Raw genomic sequence first — 18,379 nt, 5'->3', positions numbered from 1 at the left:
TTTGGATGGGTAAGTATAATACCTGGGAGAAACTACAATGATGAAAAGAGATGAGTTATAAATACCCTCACAAAGGCTAGCATATAAATTAGTACGGCAATTGACAAAAATGTTTTAAATACAATGGATTGGTTTGTGATAGATTATGATTTCTATAGATATACATTTTGTGACTATAGATCATTCCTCTCTTCATGCAGTGGAAACTTTATTGTGCATGATAAAAATTGAAAGTTAATATTTATGACTAGATTAAGGTTTTATAAAAACAATAAAATTGAACTGAGAGAGATGTCGAGGCTGATAATTTGCGGAAATCCATGATAACAAAGAAGGAAGAGTGTTTTGTGTACCAACAAAATAGAATTTTTATTGCTAACTAGTTTTGCTACACCATAGCAACTTCTGTACTGGATAAAACTAGACCAATATTCATCAAAAGAATAAAGGTCAAGTTGACACGGTCAGAATTCTTTGAATTATTTTATAATGATAGTTTGGCAAGTGAAGATGGTTACATAATCAAATTGGACTAGTACCAGGTCTAATAAGTACTTTCCTACCCTGATATTTCAAACACAAAGTTGTTTCCAAAGCATTTAAAAAGAATTCTGGTTTGGCAATAATAACTTCCAAATATTACAAGCCAGATTAAATGATTACCCCAAAGTTTCTCTACCATTTTAGACATGAACCTAACAATACAAGTCAATAACAGAGAGCCAAGTGTAAATATTAACAGGATTCATCAGGTCACAGTTTCTCAAAAGTTTTTGGATATGAAAAATTAATTTTGGTTATTTTAAATATTACATATACCTATGTATCCTAATTAATTGTATGACTATGAATACAAGTTAATGTTTAAATTGCTAATAATGATACAATTATCACTTCAGTCAATGAATTGTCACAGATCAAATTTCACGAAAAACATCTCCTACAAAGGCTTACAAAAATTTCCACATTATATAGTATCATTTCTTTCATGTAATTAAGCTTTTAACCTAAGATAAATTTTATTGAGGCACAGGTCATGATAACACTATTGTTAAAAATCCAGACAATTAAATAATATATGCAATAGATAGATACAGACTGCATAATTGTGTGCATGTATGAAACATATTTGCAAGGTCCTATTCGAAGTAACTTGATAGGACTATATTTTACATTTATTGTGTTTTATGTTGATGTTTGGACCTTTACCAACCCACACGCTGTTACAGATATTACTATATTCCTGGAATATCTCAAAATTTCCTGGTATTTGCTAATTTCTATTATTTTACTAATCCAACAATAAATTTATCTATTTATACTTTAAGGTGATTATGAAGCCCCATGCATTGGAAAAGCCAACATCTTCAGGAATTCATAGACACATTTGATCAATATATTCTACATCATTGAAAAGTTAGGCAGACACTAATATATATTACCCCCATGTCATGCAACATGTAATTTTGATGGTGCCACGAAAATGTGGTTATACTATACTGAGGTGATCTGTGATCAAATATAAAAAATTCCACCAGGGCGACATATAACGAAGTTTAAACACAATCTTAATGACTCTAATAGATTGTTATTGACTAAAATGATATAATGGTTCAATTTTCAGTTAATGGCGGTTTCCAAAAAGAAATAAGATTAACAAGGCTGCCAATTCAGCACAGAAGTAACAGAGCTCTACAGCAACACTAATTAATATTTTTCCAAATACTCAAATATTCTAAATTATAATTAATTATATGCAAATATGATTATCTACATTTATGCTTTACTACACCATTTCATTTCGGGGAAATCGGTGCCCATAATACAAGGTTGTTTCTATATCACCAAATTAATTGGACGTATTGGAAATATCGGCTAATCCTCATTACAAATAAATGAATGTCTACTGGGTGCGTACTAAAACAAGCTTCTGGCTACATTCACAGGCACTATGGAATATGAAAATATCTGGATGCGATTGTGCAAATATATAAGTACTAAGTTACACTACATCATGCAAAGTTGCGACTTCAATGCAATAAAAATAACAAATAATTAAAAATGTACCTTGATATGATTGCTGTTGGGTCATCAGATTGCTCCACATCTGTATGTAATACCACCGTGTCATTTCTCCTGGCTGGTGACCCATTGAAGTTAAATGCTTTCTTGACAGAATCAATCACACTAAACTTGTTTTCAGCAACTGTTGTGCTTCTGTATACATCATCAGCAAGTGATCTATAAGATGTTCCTAAACCAGAAGGCATATTGTCTCTTGCCTACAGAGATGCAAAATGAAAATATAACGTATACAGAAAAACTAAATAAAAACCATGCACATTCAAATGAATATGCCGAAAAACAACAGTCAACAAAATGAATGAAGAAAATAAGCAAGTGATATCATGCGATTCATAGTATCTCATAATTCATGCAAATATTATTTGTACAGCCAATGGGAACATCCATGCAACAATGAAGCTCATATCGAACGAATATGACATCTCAGTGTTTAGTGAAAACGCATTCAGTGGTAAATATTTGAAAATTTAAAGTGGAGTACTTAAAAAAGTAATTAAATATAATACGTATTAAACTCTCACATTTAGCACAATGGAGACGTTTTGAAGGTACAACCGATAATGACTGGCGCGCTAAAAAAACGAACTTGGAACATATATGATATCGTGTAGATATAACTACTTATACAATAGGAAACAGGAGTTCAAGTGCATTAGAAAACCACCCACCTCTTCTTCAGGAACAAAGACTATAAACGGAAGTATCAACACCCCAGGCCCTAAGACGATTCACCACAAAAATAGAGAACTGAACACTGACTGATTTAACAAAAATATTAAGCAACCACTAACTGCCGAGTCTGAACGGAAATAGCAGCCAGAGTTTTCTGATTGGAAGGCAAGACCCACGTGACTGTGTAACGGAATGATCAATAGATGTCACTAACAACCAAGGGTCTCCGCAACCTCGCCCCGCGTAAAATCTTTATAGAAAAATAATAAAGCTCATAACAGGCATTCATAAGTATAATATAATTAATGATAAATAGTTTCTTATATTATTTTGACTGAATTTACAAATATTTTGAACAAATTTTAACTCAAGGCAAGGAAAACCAACGATCACTTCCAAGCGGGAACTTCAAAAGCATACAATTGAGATGTCTTTATTTATGTCTGATAAGGTCAACAATATATCGTGAATAAATATCCAATGATGAAAAGTAATACCCAATATAGTTACTATTACAAATCATTTTCATATTTGGATAACATATAATGTTTTAACCGTCATCAATGCTACCTTCGGAAAATGAATTTCACTGCTATATGCATGTGGATGTAAGAATACAAACATTTAAGTTTGGAAAGGCTAGTGCACTCAAGGGGATAGAAATATTAATGAATTTCAACTTACCAGCAAGAGCTTTCAATCCATCATTTAAGAAGAAGTCAGCATAGCAACGCCATTTCTAAATACATGGCCCTCGGCAGCTGCAGAAGCACACGCATCAAATGATCATTAGCACACTGAGCTGGCAGGCTTACAGAACAAGCCATCTTAAAAACCTTTTATCTTTGATGAATGTGAAATATAACATTCATAAAAGCACTGGAGGAAACATAGGTAACCAGCGACATTAATGTCAGCCATAAATTACCACGCTATCCATCTTTAACCTTGAAAGTAAGAAGTTTACTCGAAGCCTAAAGACCGTTTTATCACCTCTGACGACATAAATTATTTAAACTTTCATGATAGTTTTGCGCTGATTCGAAATCCACAAGAAGTTCTGAGTTGATCCTGAGTTGATTGGTGAAGGCGCTGCTGTATGGGACTGAATTACACCAACAGGCTGTGCTGCTACCTGGTGGCAACTAAGAAATTGTCTCACCGGACAACTCGGAGAGTGCCGCGACTGCGACGCAAATTTGTCCGGATCACGGATACAGGTAATTTTTTCACGGAATAATAAATACCTACTTATAAGTGCGCCAATTTCAACATCACAGTCAACTTATATCGAGAGATAAATCCTTCGATTTGCTTGAGGAAAATATTGGATAAGTTAATAAAAATGCCTCATGAACCGTCATGTTCGTGCACGTTTTTGGATCATTAAGTATAAGTTGTATTTGGTAATTTATGACATTTATCAGTTATTGGACGGAAATTGATTTTATTTCATCTCATCGTTGAAGCAGTAGGTCGTTGAAGGTTTTAGCACATAGATTACAGGATATGAAAAGTTATTATTGAGTTGTGTCTTATTTGTTAGAAACTTTATCCTCAAGTGCAGCAAAAAAATAATTACGGGCGAGCTGCTGCGTTACTTTTTTGTAAGCATACTGTTAATAAATGGAATTTTTAGATTGAAAATCGCTGGTCAAGCCCTATTCAAAGGGCGTTCCCAGGATGTGAGATGTCCGCCAGAGAAAATTTCATCGTGAATATAAAAACGTTCACTCGGTTCAAGTCTGGGTAGCCAATTTCACAATCAATTTTACTTTTATAACAACTGCCTATATATATATATATATATATATATATATAATATATATATATATATATATATATATATATATATATATATCATTATTTATGATGATTTTGAAGGAAAAATTAAGAGGTCGATGCACAGAATTTTCAAGCGGTAGAGAGGATGTGCTAACAACTGAAACGCATTTGTTTTTATACTTGTCGAGTTTATTACGGATATACATGTTAAAAGGACCACCATGGCTGATAGATTTCTTTGGAATGTTTTTATTTTATGTGATGTGATTTGTGTGAATGTGGAATTTGGTACTTGAAGTTCCCTCCCAAATCAATTATTTAAATCCCATTCACATTCCTCAGACATTTCCTTCGGGGCATAGTTGGCAATCCTGAATGTATACCATCCGTGGACTATTAATTTATAAATGTATAAATTGCCACATTAATGTTAAACTGATTCATGGATGCGGACACATTTTTAAGATCTTTCATAGTAGCATTTAATCCGATATACTATATATCCCTTTTTAACGCAAACTTGAACATTAAAGCACTAGTGAATATGGACACAAAGGCACGAACAATAATTCACAGTAAACATCTTTTGAACAAATACATGCTGTATAAATTCAAAATCGTACACATTAATATTTTCTATTTCAGATAAGCACTTATAATAGATTAATTTGATTTATCTTTTGAAAAATGCGTTCAATCCCATTATTAACATAATGACCTTAAAAAGACACACTCAATCTTCAACGGAAGACTTTTTTTTAAACGATGTGTTTTATAAAATGATCCAAGTCTTATCCAAATAATAACTTTTCAAAGTCGAGTTATCCACTTTTGTCTGATTTTTTCGAGACGCTAAATTCAATTGGAAATTTGAAACACGAAATATCACGCCTAGCTAAGCAGTGTTGTCAATCTCGAAAGATACGCCTTTTCATAGGTAAAAAAGAAACTTCAATGTGGTATTTAATCACAGGATAAAATACTGGAACCTGAAAAAAATCTGAACGATTTCCTGCTATGTACTTTAAAAACTTGGCCATCAAGTATCAACACCATCAAGCAAACAACTATACCTAGATCATTAATACGTTTTTTTCTTCTAGTTTGTCAAAAATATGTCGAGGAAGTAACTTTCATTAAGATAAAACTCGGTCAATAAGCAAATAAATGAACTAGATATTTCTAAATAACAAAAGCTCAGCTTGAGTACTTTTACCATTCATCAACCATTGATTAAATATAGGTGGTATTTCACTCGCAAACATATATGCGCGCCATTTCAAAACACAATATTGACCCTTGTGTATGCTTATGTTACACAAAGAAGAAGAAATGGCATCATTCCGTTTTTTAAAAGCCAAGCAATCAAGACAAACTGAACATTTCGAAGAATATAGTTTCCGCGAACTCATCATCCAAGATTAATTTCAATGATAATTCAATATATTGCTTATCTGAACTTTTTATAAAGGATTAAATTTGATTATCGCTTTTAGTCTAGCCCATTAAACGTTAGCAAACTGAAAAAAAAATTACTTGTACAAGATTTCATTATTGGAATCGATCCTCCTGCATTAGATTTTGGGGATAGACAATATTATTGGAACGATAAACCATGAAACGATTATTTTTTTAAACTGGCTTTCGTAGAAAAAAGTCATACACGACGTAGTTGTGTGCTTTGGAAATGGCATTTAAAAATAATTGTAGGAAAAACGCAAGAACGTGGGGTATTTTAAGTTCAAAAGCAATTTTTCGTTTGAGCAAAGTGATAATTATTAAGTTTCAGTGAAAATGAAGAAAAATATATTATATCACGATGGCGACTTCTCCTACCAACGAATACTGATCGTGGTGTGAGAGTCCAATTACATGCAAGTATTCCCTAATATCTCTTTGGGATGCGTCGTTGGGCCGTCAGTAAGCACTACGTGGAAACATTGTATCAATCCAAAAATAAAAGATCATAAAATAGGAATCGTTGATGACAGCACGATTTATAGAGAAATAAATAACCATGTCGTCAATGAAATTTTCAAGAATTTTTATATTTATGCAGAAATTACGAGCGGTGCCCTGCATGGGGTCTAGAGGGTCTAAACACTAAAAAGGTTCATGGATGCACACTTCTTGTAGAAATGAATCAACGGATCTACAGAAACGTACTTAAAGGCGTTCAAATGTGCGCAGAAGACCAAGCGAAATAATTAGATAACGCCATCGCATTGAACCCAAAATGAAGAAAACATCTCCATACTGCATTTGGTGAGCTGGATTATAGCGAGTATGAAATATTTTGAGGGGAAAAAATTTAAGAAGATATGCTATTAATTGCTAGTTGGACAGAGCTGCGAATTCACAAAGAGCATTTGTGAACAATTGGGAAAATATTCACTTCAACAACGGATTTAAACAGAGAAAAGCTGTCGACTCTATAAAAACTGCTCGAAAGAGCGAACAATCCGTCCGACGACAACTACAGAATTTTGGATGGGAGTCCTCGGTGTCCCTAGAGCTGGGGAGGGCCCGACTGCATGCAAAAAAAATCAGTTGAGATATTTCATTGGCAACTTCGAGGATATAAAGCCTCACTGTAGAGCAGCAGCTCGCGCAGCTGCGGGAAAATTAGTGAGAGAGACTGCCGAACAAAAAAAATAAAGGGTTCGGTTATTCCTCATACAATTCATGACCATTGCACAAAAAGAGGGAATGCTAGCATATTAAAACAATCACCTTTTATAGGCTTCTTCCTCTATTTGTCTCTGGCGGTTGTTGTGATACCCCTGCCCTAGATGCGGCTCGAAAGTTATCCTGTTTATTAAAGTGTAGTTGGAGATTTTCATAAGCTTCATCCTAAGATATTTGACAGTTATTATGCATTGCTTTTATTATCAGTATTTTACGTGTCACTTCTTAAGACCTATTTTTTCGATTCCTTCCTCTCAAGCAGTAGCTTTCAACGTCCGAAGTTAATCCTTGTTACTTTTTATAGATATTACTTCGATTACACTGAACGCCTTCACAACAATGTTGTAGGTTTTTTGTCAAGTGTTTTGAATCCCAGGAATATAAAATGCATAGAAGTTAGAAATATGTAAAAGGCATACCTTATTCAATGCATTTGAATTGCGCAATGATTCATTGAGCACATTAATAATGACTATTGCAAGAAAAATTCAGCAGAAATCCAATAAATTCAATATATAAGCAGCTAAGGACCATACACCCCCGAATTCATAATTCGACCAATAAAATGAACGAAATAGAAAAAATATAAATAAACGAAGAGCATAATGATCTTAAAAATTACATTATATTAAAAGCCAAATTATTTTAGGAATTAATATTGATTTCAATACTTTCTTCCTCATTTTAAAACACAAGTTAAACAATAAAAATTGATCAATTAATAAATACGCCTCTTCCATCAATACACCGCGATCTTTAATCCATCAACACCTCTAGTGATAGAACATAGGACCGCTAATTAAAGGGGTGCAAAGCAAATTGAAATAGGGTGGCCGAAAGGCACATGGTCCATCAGTAGTCGACGACAACAAAAACAGTGTAATGGGTGTGGTAACAGTGACGGCCTTACATTACCGTGAACGCCCACGGACAAAAACAGATCGAGTAGCCCTCACTTCTCTTCTACTTCCATTGAAATTTCATTCAGGTTCATACCATTATTTCTTATTCCTACACCTCGGAACTTGTTCAACCAATATTTTTCAGCTTAGTGAATTCCTCAAGGGTCTTCGCCGGGTTAGGCCCTTTATCTCGCCGACGTTTAGATAATCGATTTCGTCATCGTTTTAAGGACTTCAGAATGTCATCTCGAGTTGAACTATTGTCGGGTATATAAACTTTCTTCCTGGATCAGATGTCTCCTGGTTGGTCCGAAGACCAGCTTTCGTCTAGGCGTCTCCTGAAATAGCGGGATCAATATCCAGCCAATCCAATGTAGAGAGAATCGTGTCAAGCCTTCAGTTTTCTCGCGTTGTGATCCAGGTATCGCCTCCACCTGACTGACAAATAATTCTAGGAGGAAAGCATTTATACCTGACAATTCTATTCGAATCGTCATCGAAACTTCGACAGAGACGGAAGAATAGAGAGGAATTTATTCATCAGGTACGCCGGAAAAGGACCAGACCTTTCAAACAATATTTTTCAGTTCTAAACCGACAGCGTACATGTCATATTCGAATTTCCGAAAAGTAACACAAAAATATTTCCCTAAAAGACTGCTTGAAACGGGAAGCCACCGATGATAACTAAAAAAATAATGATGAAGCTATGCAGTAGAGCTACAAAATCTGGAAAAACAATTTTAGAGATAAAGAGTAAAGTTGTGAGAATCACAACCTAAGAATAAGGAACATATTCGATCTGAAGAATATGTAACAGGAGTTCAAAAATTCCATTTATGTCTAATAAAAAAGCACCTCCGTTTTCGGCCTAATGGGATTATAATTTTGGGGGATTTCAATGGTCCTTGATATATGATCAATTCAATCATTGATGGCCAATGCACGACCATTGCCCCATTGTAATTACTCCAAAAATAATATTCACTTTACTAATTTTACCACAATTTTTTCAGGCAACTGAATCAAAAATTTAAATAATAAAACTTTAAATAAAAGAATGACCAATTATTTAATTTTAATTTTCATATTCATTTAATGCTCTCGTATCTATGTAAAATCCTTAACTAGAAACCTACTCTTGGCACTGAAGCAGTCTTCACTATTAAATATTGTCATGCTACTTTAGAACTAATGTTACATATAACAATTTTTAGAACTCATTGTCACTTACGATGCTAGGAAACTAAATATATTTCTATGATTCGATTGTGACAAAAGTCAAATGCAACGCCGCGAATTTAAGTGCGCGGACGCATTCCAAATATTGACTGCGGCATATGGAGAAGCTATCTTGGACCGAATCAATGTTTATCGGTGGTACAAAATGTTCTCAGAGGGCCGAGAAGATGTGAACGACGAAGAGCATGCCGGACGCCCGAGCACGTCAACAACAGACAAAAACATTGATGAAGAGAAGATAATAGCGTTGGCCAATCGTCTAATCACCGTTAGAGAAGTTGCTGGGGACCTAAACATATCGATTGGCTCGTGCTATGTGATTTTTACCAATTATTTGGGCATGACACGGGTCGCCGCGAAATTCGTACCAAAATTGCTCACTTTCGACCAAAAACAGAAACGCATTAAAATTGCTAATGAGGTGTTGGACTCTGCCCGGGACGAGAAAAATTTGCTCCAGAGGGCCATAACTGGTGGAGAATCATGGGTTTATGGTTATAACGTGGAAACTGAACCTCAATCATACCAATGGAAGCTGCAGCACGAACCAAGACCGAAAAAAGCACGCCTAGTTCGGTCGAATGTGGGGGTTTTGCTTACAGTTTTCTTCGTTTGGAGGGGCGTGGTGTATCATGAGGTCTTGCCACAGGGTAGAACGGTACATAAGGAATATTACCTGCAAGTTATGCGCAATTTGCGCCAAGCACTCAACAGACCTCGTATAAAAGGATTAGTAAAAAAGAAACACATAGGAATCGGCATGATTGACGATACCAGTACTGCAGCACTGCATCATCCAGTAAAAGAACTTCCCCAACACTAGATATAAATAATTATTCTATACTCAGATTAGAAGGTACTCGATCATAATACTCAAGAGCCCACACAAATCAAGCGCTTTAAATAATACGCAGCAATTCATGCAGATGTTAGCTTCACGCTCCACAACATCGAGCTGGATGCGGGCGACGTAGACCCACAATTAGAGAAACAGTTCCAGAAATGCTCGAAGACAAGTAGACATAATACCGTCTTCAAAGTTTCGTCTCGCGATAATATTAATTCTACACCGTAGCCATTAGGTCCTAAAATCTATTTTTGATCAATTTAAGTATTATGACGATGAGGCGAATTTATCTATAGATTACCTAGAAGTCTGTCCAATGGCGATTATCCTGAAAACATAGTTAAGGTCCTTGTGCTTTTTTGGTCACGAGAAGCTATACAGGTAAATTAACCTTCGAGTGCCGGTACGTCTATTTGTTTGAAGTTATCACCATCACAAATTCGACAATTCAGATGCTGTCACTCAAATTCCACACGCATTTCCTGCTCCAAAAATAGCGATTCAGAGCAAGCAAGGCTCCGTAATTGAACATCGATCGTTACCTTTATTTACTTTCTGTCGCAACAAGCAGTGCTTTTGATTAAAGGTCGACCCTTTGGATTTCTAACACCTAAGCCACAAGTTATGCAAAATTAATCATGATTTCCAATTACCATTCTATTTACTGTGAAGAAAAGAGAGCAGGTCTTCCGGTATAAATTTTTTTACAGGTTGTGCAATGTTTAGCCGCGCCCAGAAAACTTCCCGTCTCTGAAAATGGTATTGCCATTGAAAATCTACGGCACGGAATCTCTCGCTCCTAGAAGCCTTCATAGAAGTAGATGACCGGATTGTGGAGAGAGAATTCTTTAAAACGCCGATGAATTGACGCAAAGAAGCAAGTCACTAGCAAGAACGGCGAGAGGAGTCGTGGAATGAATGGAGCAAATAAATACAGAACTATCAATCCACTAATTGTCGTTATATTTTTCACCCTCATGCGCAGATTTATTAGGAGATGTAAGGATGCGACTTGAATATTTTTACCCAGAATGAGATGTATTTTAAGCATTTCCATATGGATTACATCGAGTATTTTGCTTTCTTCGAGAATGCAAATGTTTCACTTCCAGTAAACTGAGAGCCATTAACATGTTATAGATACTTTAACCTCATATAAAATAAATTATTGGAACACAAGTTATAAATCCAAAGCAAAAACAATTGAGTTTTCAGCCTACTCGCCGAAATCCGACGCGTTGTCAATTGATGGTTAAGTCCACACTTTTATACAGTAAAAGGGAAAACTTTCAGAGGTGCAGAAAATTGTTCAAGAGTTTTGCGTTATTAGGATAGGTCATCTGGGAAATTCACAAATTAAGGAGAAAAGAAAGATGGAAGAAAGGGGCGTCCACTTTTTCCCGTGCAAAAAATAAATTGCCGCCTAAATATGCAAGCAGAAACGTTCTACAGACCTGCAGAGCGCAACATCGAACGCTTCCTCCATTACGACACCTAAATTACGAGGGTAAGGTGGATCCGGAATAAGTGGCTAACCCATATAACCAACAAAGTTCTTATCCTGATTTCAAGCGAGCAAACTCAATGCACTGATTCCGTCATGGTTTTATTTTTTGAACTTCTCAAAAATCATTATTGGAAGAGAGGAAAGGGAGTTGAAGGCGCAGTAATAACACTTCCTCAGTCGATTTTTAAAGTAACGAGAGAAAGAAAAAAGAATAATAAGTAAAATGTTAAAATTAAGTAAAGTAAAAGATCAATGCATTTCAATCAGGGCAGAGACGAAAGAATAACCGGATTCCACCGTGATATAATCTTCTTACTATCGAAAAAGGTGATCGCTGGTTGCCCGAGGTCCTTTCATAACCCAGTGACTCGTTGTGACTGTCATTAATTCACTGATTATTGTTATACTCGACGCTCTTTTAGCTAATAATAACAACGGCAAAGAATATAAATCAAAAAAAGAAAACCGAATGTATATCGCGCTGTAGCAGGCGCTGGGGATATGTAGTAAGGATGAGCACGTCCTCAAGGGAGGAAGCCCAACTATGCACACCGTACGGGCTTACTTCCAGCTTCAGAGTGCCGCTCGCTTACGATTGGTCGAAACTGGCATAGAAGGTATCGAGCAGAGAAGGGGAACGGGAGGAAGGGCGTGATGTGTAGGCAACGGCAGGGGCGAAGGAGACGTTGGAGACAGCAGTAGAGGGGCGGAAAAATTCTTCGCATCCTTCACAGCGGTTGAACTTCGCTCCTCTTCCTTATCGATAATAATGAAGGGAAAAAACGCAAATAAAACGCACAGGGAGCAGCGCGAGGAGGCGTTCTATAGAAACGCAGCTTGTCCTCCTTTCCGGAAAAACCTCTCTCCCTCGGGAGAAAGGAAGAGGCCACCGAGAAAACGCACCTCACCTTTTGGATGCGTTCACTGCAGAAATTAACGGCCGTCATCAGATATGCGAGAGCCTCAAGTCTCGGGGAATGCATTCTCATTTCTCTCTCTCTCCCTCCTCATCCCTTTCCTCCCTCTTACCCCCTTCCACTCGATTTTACACTCGAGTGACCTTGAAGAGGTGCACGGCTTGAGAGAATGAAGGAGAAGAAACTGCCTATTTATGAAAGAGAGGGGAATAATTCGTGGAAAAGAAGCATTGAAATTTCCCCCAGTCTGGAGAGAGGGATTACATTCTACATCTGAGCGGAAGCTTAAAAGTTAGTTCAGCATGAATCTCCAGGAAAACTTTAGCCCGAGGAGGAAATGTTTTGTGTTGTCGAGGAGGCGGAACGAAAACGCTTTACAAAGAAGCATTTATAAGCATCCAACTTCACCAGAGTATTAATGATTCTTTGCTAGAAAAATAAGCCAGGAAGAACGCAAAGAACAAAATGAATGACTATTATTTGAAAACCGAAGAGTTCTTCTAACGAACGAACAAAAATATGAACGCTCATAAAACACAGGGCACTCCGTTGCATTTTATTTTTCGCCGTCGCAAAAGAGTTGATATATTGACGTGCTCTGGCTTCTTGAATTTTCCACGAGCTTTGGGTTAAACAGTTTTAAAATGGAGGAAAACCTGAAATAATATTTAAAGGAAATTAGCCCCTAGAAACTTCGGACTGAAAAATATTTTCCTGAATTTACTTTGCACTGTTCCAGTTTTCAACCGGCGGTCAGTACTGCCCAAAATTATGGCAAAATAAAAGCCATAAAATTTTAATCTCGATGATCCAAGCGTTACAGTGTTAACGCTTTATTTCAAGGAGAGGCTTTAATTACTCATCATGACGAGATGGAATAGGTCCCTAAAGAGTGATAATCTCGATCCTTGTCGAAATTTGAACTCTCATCGGACAGCGCCAAAAAAAACTCAGTAGGGATCGAATCATAAATTTCTGCGGGAAAATCCATTGCCAGTTTGCTACATGACATTATTATATAATATAGTTTTTTGCGGAAATCGATGCAATCGTCTGCAATAATTATAATTCTATGTCGCTGAGCTAGACTTAGTTGCATGGCATCCTCTTTCATCCTGAATTACAATAATTAATTATATGAATAAATCCAGGCGAGATGCAGTGGAAGTCCGTCATTATGAGAAAAAAACAAATTTGCACTTTTCCACAGATTTATTGGTAACGTACAACGTATCTTCAGGTTCAAGAAAAATTCAAGTTTACAATTTGAATCTTGTATTGTACCTAAAGATGGTTCTATGAACCGAAACGCGTGATACGTCACCAATAAATCTATAGAAAAGCGCAAATTTGTTTTTCTCATTATTAAATAAACACTACAATCAATTATTTTTTACCTCTGGACACATGTTTCCTCGTGCACCCCTGAGATCCCGAGAAGTTTCCCTTAGTGTGCCTTAACATTCCGCAGGAGTCAAACACGCTGCGGTTACACACCACCCATAAATGAGAAGAGACTCCTTCGGGACGGATGGATGACGAGCTAATCACAAAACAATCCTGGGTGGCATTAAAATTATTAACAAATCTCATTAATATCATGGAATAACGCGTCCCATGCGTGAGAACTATTTCGCTCGTGTCCCGACTGGACTAGCGTCACATCGCCTCTGTGGGAGAAGTCTCGGAGGTGTGGGCACGATCTTTCCCTGTTTCAAAGAGAAAAACATGGAATATCTAACAGGATATACGAATCATAGCAACCACACTAGATAGTTCTAAGAGGTAGGGGAAATCATGACACTCGCAACTAATTTCTCTGGAGCTGAAATAAATCCTCTAAATCCTTCATACCATTTCTAGAAACTTTTCGATGCCCATTTATTCATTCCATCTTCTTTGTTAACTTACAAGCGAGCAACACCGCCAATCAGAGATAGGTATTTTTTTTACTTTTTATCAGCAAGACCTTGCCACACCGGTTTTCAGGCTTGCTCCCTTCCCAAAGCCATCCCGTGCCGACCGTCCTTCCCAACAAATTAAATTCTTAAAATAGTTCTTGTGTGATCTATCAGTTAACGTGTCCAATAACGACTAGGAAAAATAAAAATATTTGCAATAAAAAGTCTTCAAGAGCATTTATTTTTATACTTTCCTCAACGGTTTCCGGGTTCACTTGGTGGAATTTCTTTCATTTAATATTCTTTCCTTGATTAAACTTCATTGAATTATCGAATAGGTTTCTCTTTCAACAAAACTCGTAGGAAATAACGAGAATCGTCAAGAAAATGTTTGACCAATACGTATAACAAATCACTCGTTCATCCATTTTTATTGATTTTGAAAGACTCAACAGATTTATCACATGGCAAGTGTAAAATTGTGATTTAACCCTTCTGGTAGGCGAGTGTTCCCATGCGAACGCACGGATTTGTCAAAAAACACTGAAGCAATTCTGCAATTCTCTCTCCATGTTCGCGCCTAGAAAATATATCAAAAGGAGCCGTATTTTAAGAATGTTTTCCGAGGAGGCGAGCGCTTCCCTTATTCCCTCCTGGCTGCTGTGCTCTATGTAATGTGCACACACAATGAAGCAACTCGCAGGTACCGCCCTGAGTCCACGACGCGGCCGTCCCGGGTACCTTACGGACGTGGCAGCCGCCACACTTCGCATAAAGGTTTGGAAAACCAAGGCCGAAACCGACGCCAGAGGGAGGAGACAACGAAGGTAACTCGGGGCGCGGAGCAGCGGTGCCATTGGGGGGAATGTGTGGGGCGGGGAAGAGGAGGAATTCTGTCGCGACGGAAAAGTTTTCGGGGCACGAAACTCCTCTCTTGCGGGTGGCAGGGATGTGTCGCCTCGACCGCACTGGGCAATTCATTCAGCTAGGCGGCAACTCTCCTGACTGCCTAGACACGGCGCCCCCCCCCCCCCTTAAGTTTTCTAGCTAGCAGTAGGACCGTTTAACCGGGCGGCGCGCGAACTGTTCCTCAGTCTTTAGGACCAACAATGCCAGTGTCCCTGCAAGTGGTCGTGGGAATTGCAAAAAAAATGTCAAACTCCGGCATCTGGCCATAGGCTTGAAGTGTCCTGTTTCTCTCCGAAGAGTACTGTGAAGTTGAATTCGCAAAGAACAGTTCCATATAGGGAAGACATAGTGTTTTCATAAAATGTATGGACAAATATACTCTTAATGATAATTATTTCGGTAATTCGATCGAAAACCCAAAAATATAATAAAAAATTAAATGGTTGCGTGAAGATCCTCAGCAGGACTCGTGAGAGAGTTGTTTCATCGCATGTGAGTGCTGAGAATTTTCCAATCTTAAGAGGGTAATAAAAGCAGCTCGAATTACCACTAGACTTTAAAGGTCAAATAATTACGTTGATATTTAATCCAAATTCACCTACATTACGCCGGGCTCGAATCTCGGCGGCGTCGAATATTTTTCAGGGGTAGCCCGTGCCCTTTGCACTTTGAGTGAAGGCGCCGTCCGTTGGATGGGACGTTAAGTCGCGGATCCCTTGGCGTCTTTCTTTAAAAGTAGGCTAATGCCGACGCCGGGTTTCTCTTCACCCTTCATCCTTTCCTGTCTATCCCTAATGACAAAAATGACCTTAGCTGTCGGTCTCCTCCCCTAAATACTACTACATAAAGTCGTTAAAAACTATGGTAAGACATCCAAACCAATGTGTATCATTCAGTTGCCAACAGAACAAAATACTAACATTTTGACAAAAGGCGGGCGTTAAATCACTTTGGGAGGAATTTTCAAAATAACAGCATAATGAATATAGGCATGAGAGCCGCCATCGAGGGCAATGTAGTGGAAGATAAAAAGAACGATATACCATCATTGTTAGACTGTGAAGTTGGAATTTTATCACTGTGTTCAGGAAGGGGCATTATAAAATATTAATATATCAATGGAAACAAGGGCTAAGCGTATATTTTAGTTCAGTGTGAAGTGATATTCTGCGAAGACAGTGGGGTTGAATGATAAGAGAGTTGAAAGAGATAAGACTGATAGGAGATTCAGGAATCAGGAATGATCGCGAAAATAAAAAAAACTGAGGTTCGAAGGAGAATGGTTAGAATAATAATGAGTGCCTAGTTAAAACACCCTATAAGAGACATTCATTTGGTTAATACTGGAAGATAAAAGAAGGTGACCGGCCAGATTATATACATATGATTAGCCATTGATTTAGATAAATTTTCATCAACCCACACAGCTTCCCGGAGTCGGATGAAGATGGAGATAGGATGCTTTTGGTCATGAAATGTAATTAAAGTTCAAAAGAATAAGAATGGATAGAAAGGTTCAAAAACTTTAAAAGAATGATAAGTGTCGAGGAAAGGTGGGTAGACATTTTAAAAAGAGATTAAAGGAGCTATAGAAGAAAATTTAGCATCCGTAAAGTTATTTATGAGATGATCCGGAGGATATAGGAAATAAATTGAAATATTTCTACCAGAAGTTGGAGAGCAGAAGTGACAAATATTTTAATAATGAAACTATTTGGGAGACCAATAAGCCCACAGTAACTTGAAATAAAAGTCTTTTCTACGATTTAATGAAAAAATAATGAAATTCCAGACACAGGGAGACGAAGAGGCTCTAAATAAGATGAATGAACTGTCGGGATGCATCAAAGGAAAATATCGACAAAAAAATATAGATACGACACAAGTTATTAACCGAACATAGAATGTAACCTCAGCCAAAGAATAATACGTAGAGAGATAAAGAAGACGCAACGGAAATAAAGGCGAACAAGGAAGTAATAATGCATCACATTCCTTCAAAATTACAACAAGTTGAGGGAAAACTACTAAAGAGACTTACCGGAAAAATATGACTTTATAGACTTATTCTTAGAATTTATGAGGAAGGAGTTTGCCTGGAGGATTTTATTCGGTCATTTTTAATTATCATCCTGACAAAGAGCAAAGCTACATTGACTAAAGATCCGTGAGTTTAATTTTAAATGCAGTCACGGGAGTGCTGACAACCCTCAACGAATATTAAATACTAGGGCAAACAACTGCATAGTCGGGGGAAGTAAGTGACGCAACTGCAGTTGTGAGAACATTAATACGAGAAAAGAATCGTATTAAGGAACACAGAATGTGACCAATGCTTCGTGTATTTAAAGATGGCGTACAATAGTGTGATCACAGCTGATGAAAGTTCCTTCATTGCTATATGCACGAAAATATTGCAGGAATAGACGTATTTTCGGAACGTCTATTCTTAAGTTGAAAAATCAAGTTGAAGAAGGCGGAGAATTAGTAAAGGCAGATATGCAGCATTATTTAGCTAGACAGCCAAGGAGATTTCAGTGAATGTTGAGTGCACTATATGATCATTTTGTGAAGTATGAGATCAGGGTTAACGACAAGAAAATGAACATTGTGAGATTCACTAGAAGAAGAAAGGCTAATTTAATTATTAGAATAGGAGTGAATAAATCATAGCGGGTGATATGGTTCACATATTTTGAAGGAAAATGGGCTTCGAAGGGGTGCCTGTATAACAATTGCATAAGGGAAAGAAACTAAGGAGGAGAGGAGGGAATAGATGACATGTGCACCTAGTAAATACGTGAAGAAAGATTAAGAAACAATATAATATTGAACTTTCTCAATATTGTAAATATATATATATATATATATATATATATATATATATATATATATATATATATATATATAACGATTGTACGGAA

General features: G+C 37.0%; 1 protein-coding gene across 9 annotated transcripts in view; it reads right to left on the bottom strand.

Moving 5' to 3' along the window:
- Positions 1-18,379, bottom strand: part of MESK2 (misexpression suppressor of KSR 2) — a 164,301-nt gene that overhangs the window by 119,993 nt on the left and 25,929 nt on the right. For 4 of the 9 annotated variants that reach the window (XR_011701454.1, XM_071587416.1, XM_071587417.1 and 1 more), the window contains exons 1-2: positions 2,754-2,895; positions 2,068-2,282 (exon numbers count right to left, since the gene is read on the bottom strand). The exons of 1 other annotated variant lie outside the window; for it this stretch is intronic. Coding sequence is in view for 3 of the 8 variants with exons in the window: in XM_071587416.1 (XP_071443517.1) it covers positions 2,068-2,270 (203 nt within the window). In the remaining 5 variants the exon portion in view is untranslated. Of the gene's footprint in view, positions 1-2,067; positions 2,283-2,753; positions 2,898-3,441; positions 3,460-18,379 lie in introns of those variants that run through there. 4 more of the 9 variants (XM_071587421.1, XM_071587422.1, XR_011701455.1 and 1 more) reach the window with 3 other exon arrangements.

This window comes from Hetaerina americana, unplaced genomic scaffold (assembly GCF_022747635.1).
Source record: "Hetaerina americana unplaced genomic scaffold, ioHetAmer1.1.p SCAF_3, whole genome shotgun sequence".
Taxonomy (NCBI): domain Eukaryota; kingdom Metazoa; phylum Arthropoda; class Insecta; order Odonata; family Calopterygidae; genus Hetaerina; species Hetaerina americana.
The sequence above is the reverse complement of the archived record's forward strand: the minus strand, read 5'-3'. Positions and strand labels throughout refer to the sequence as shown.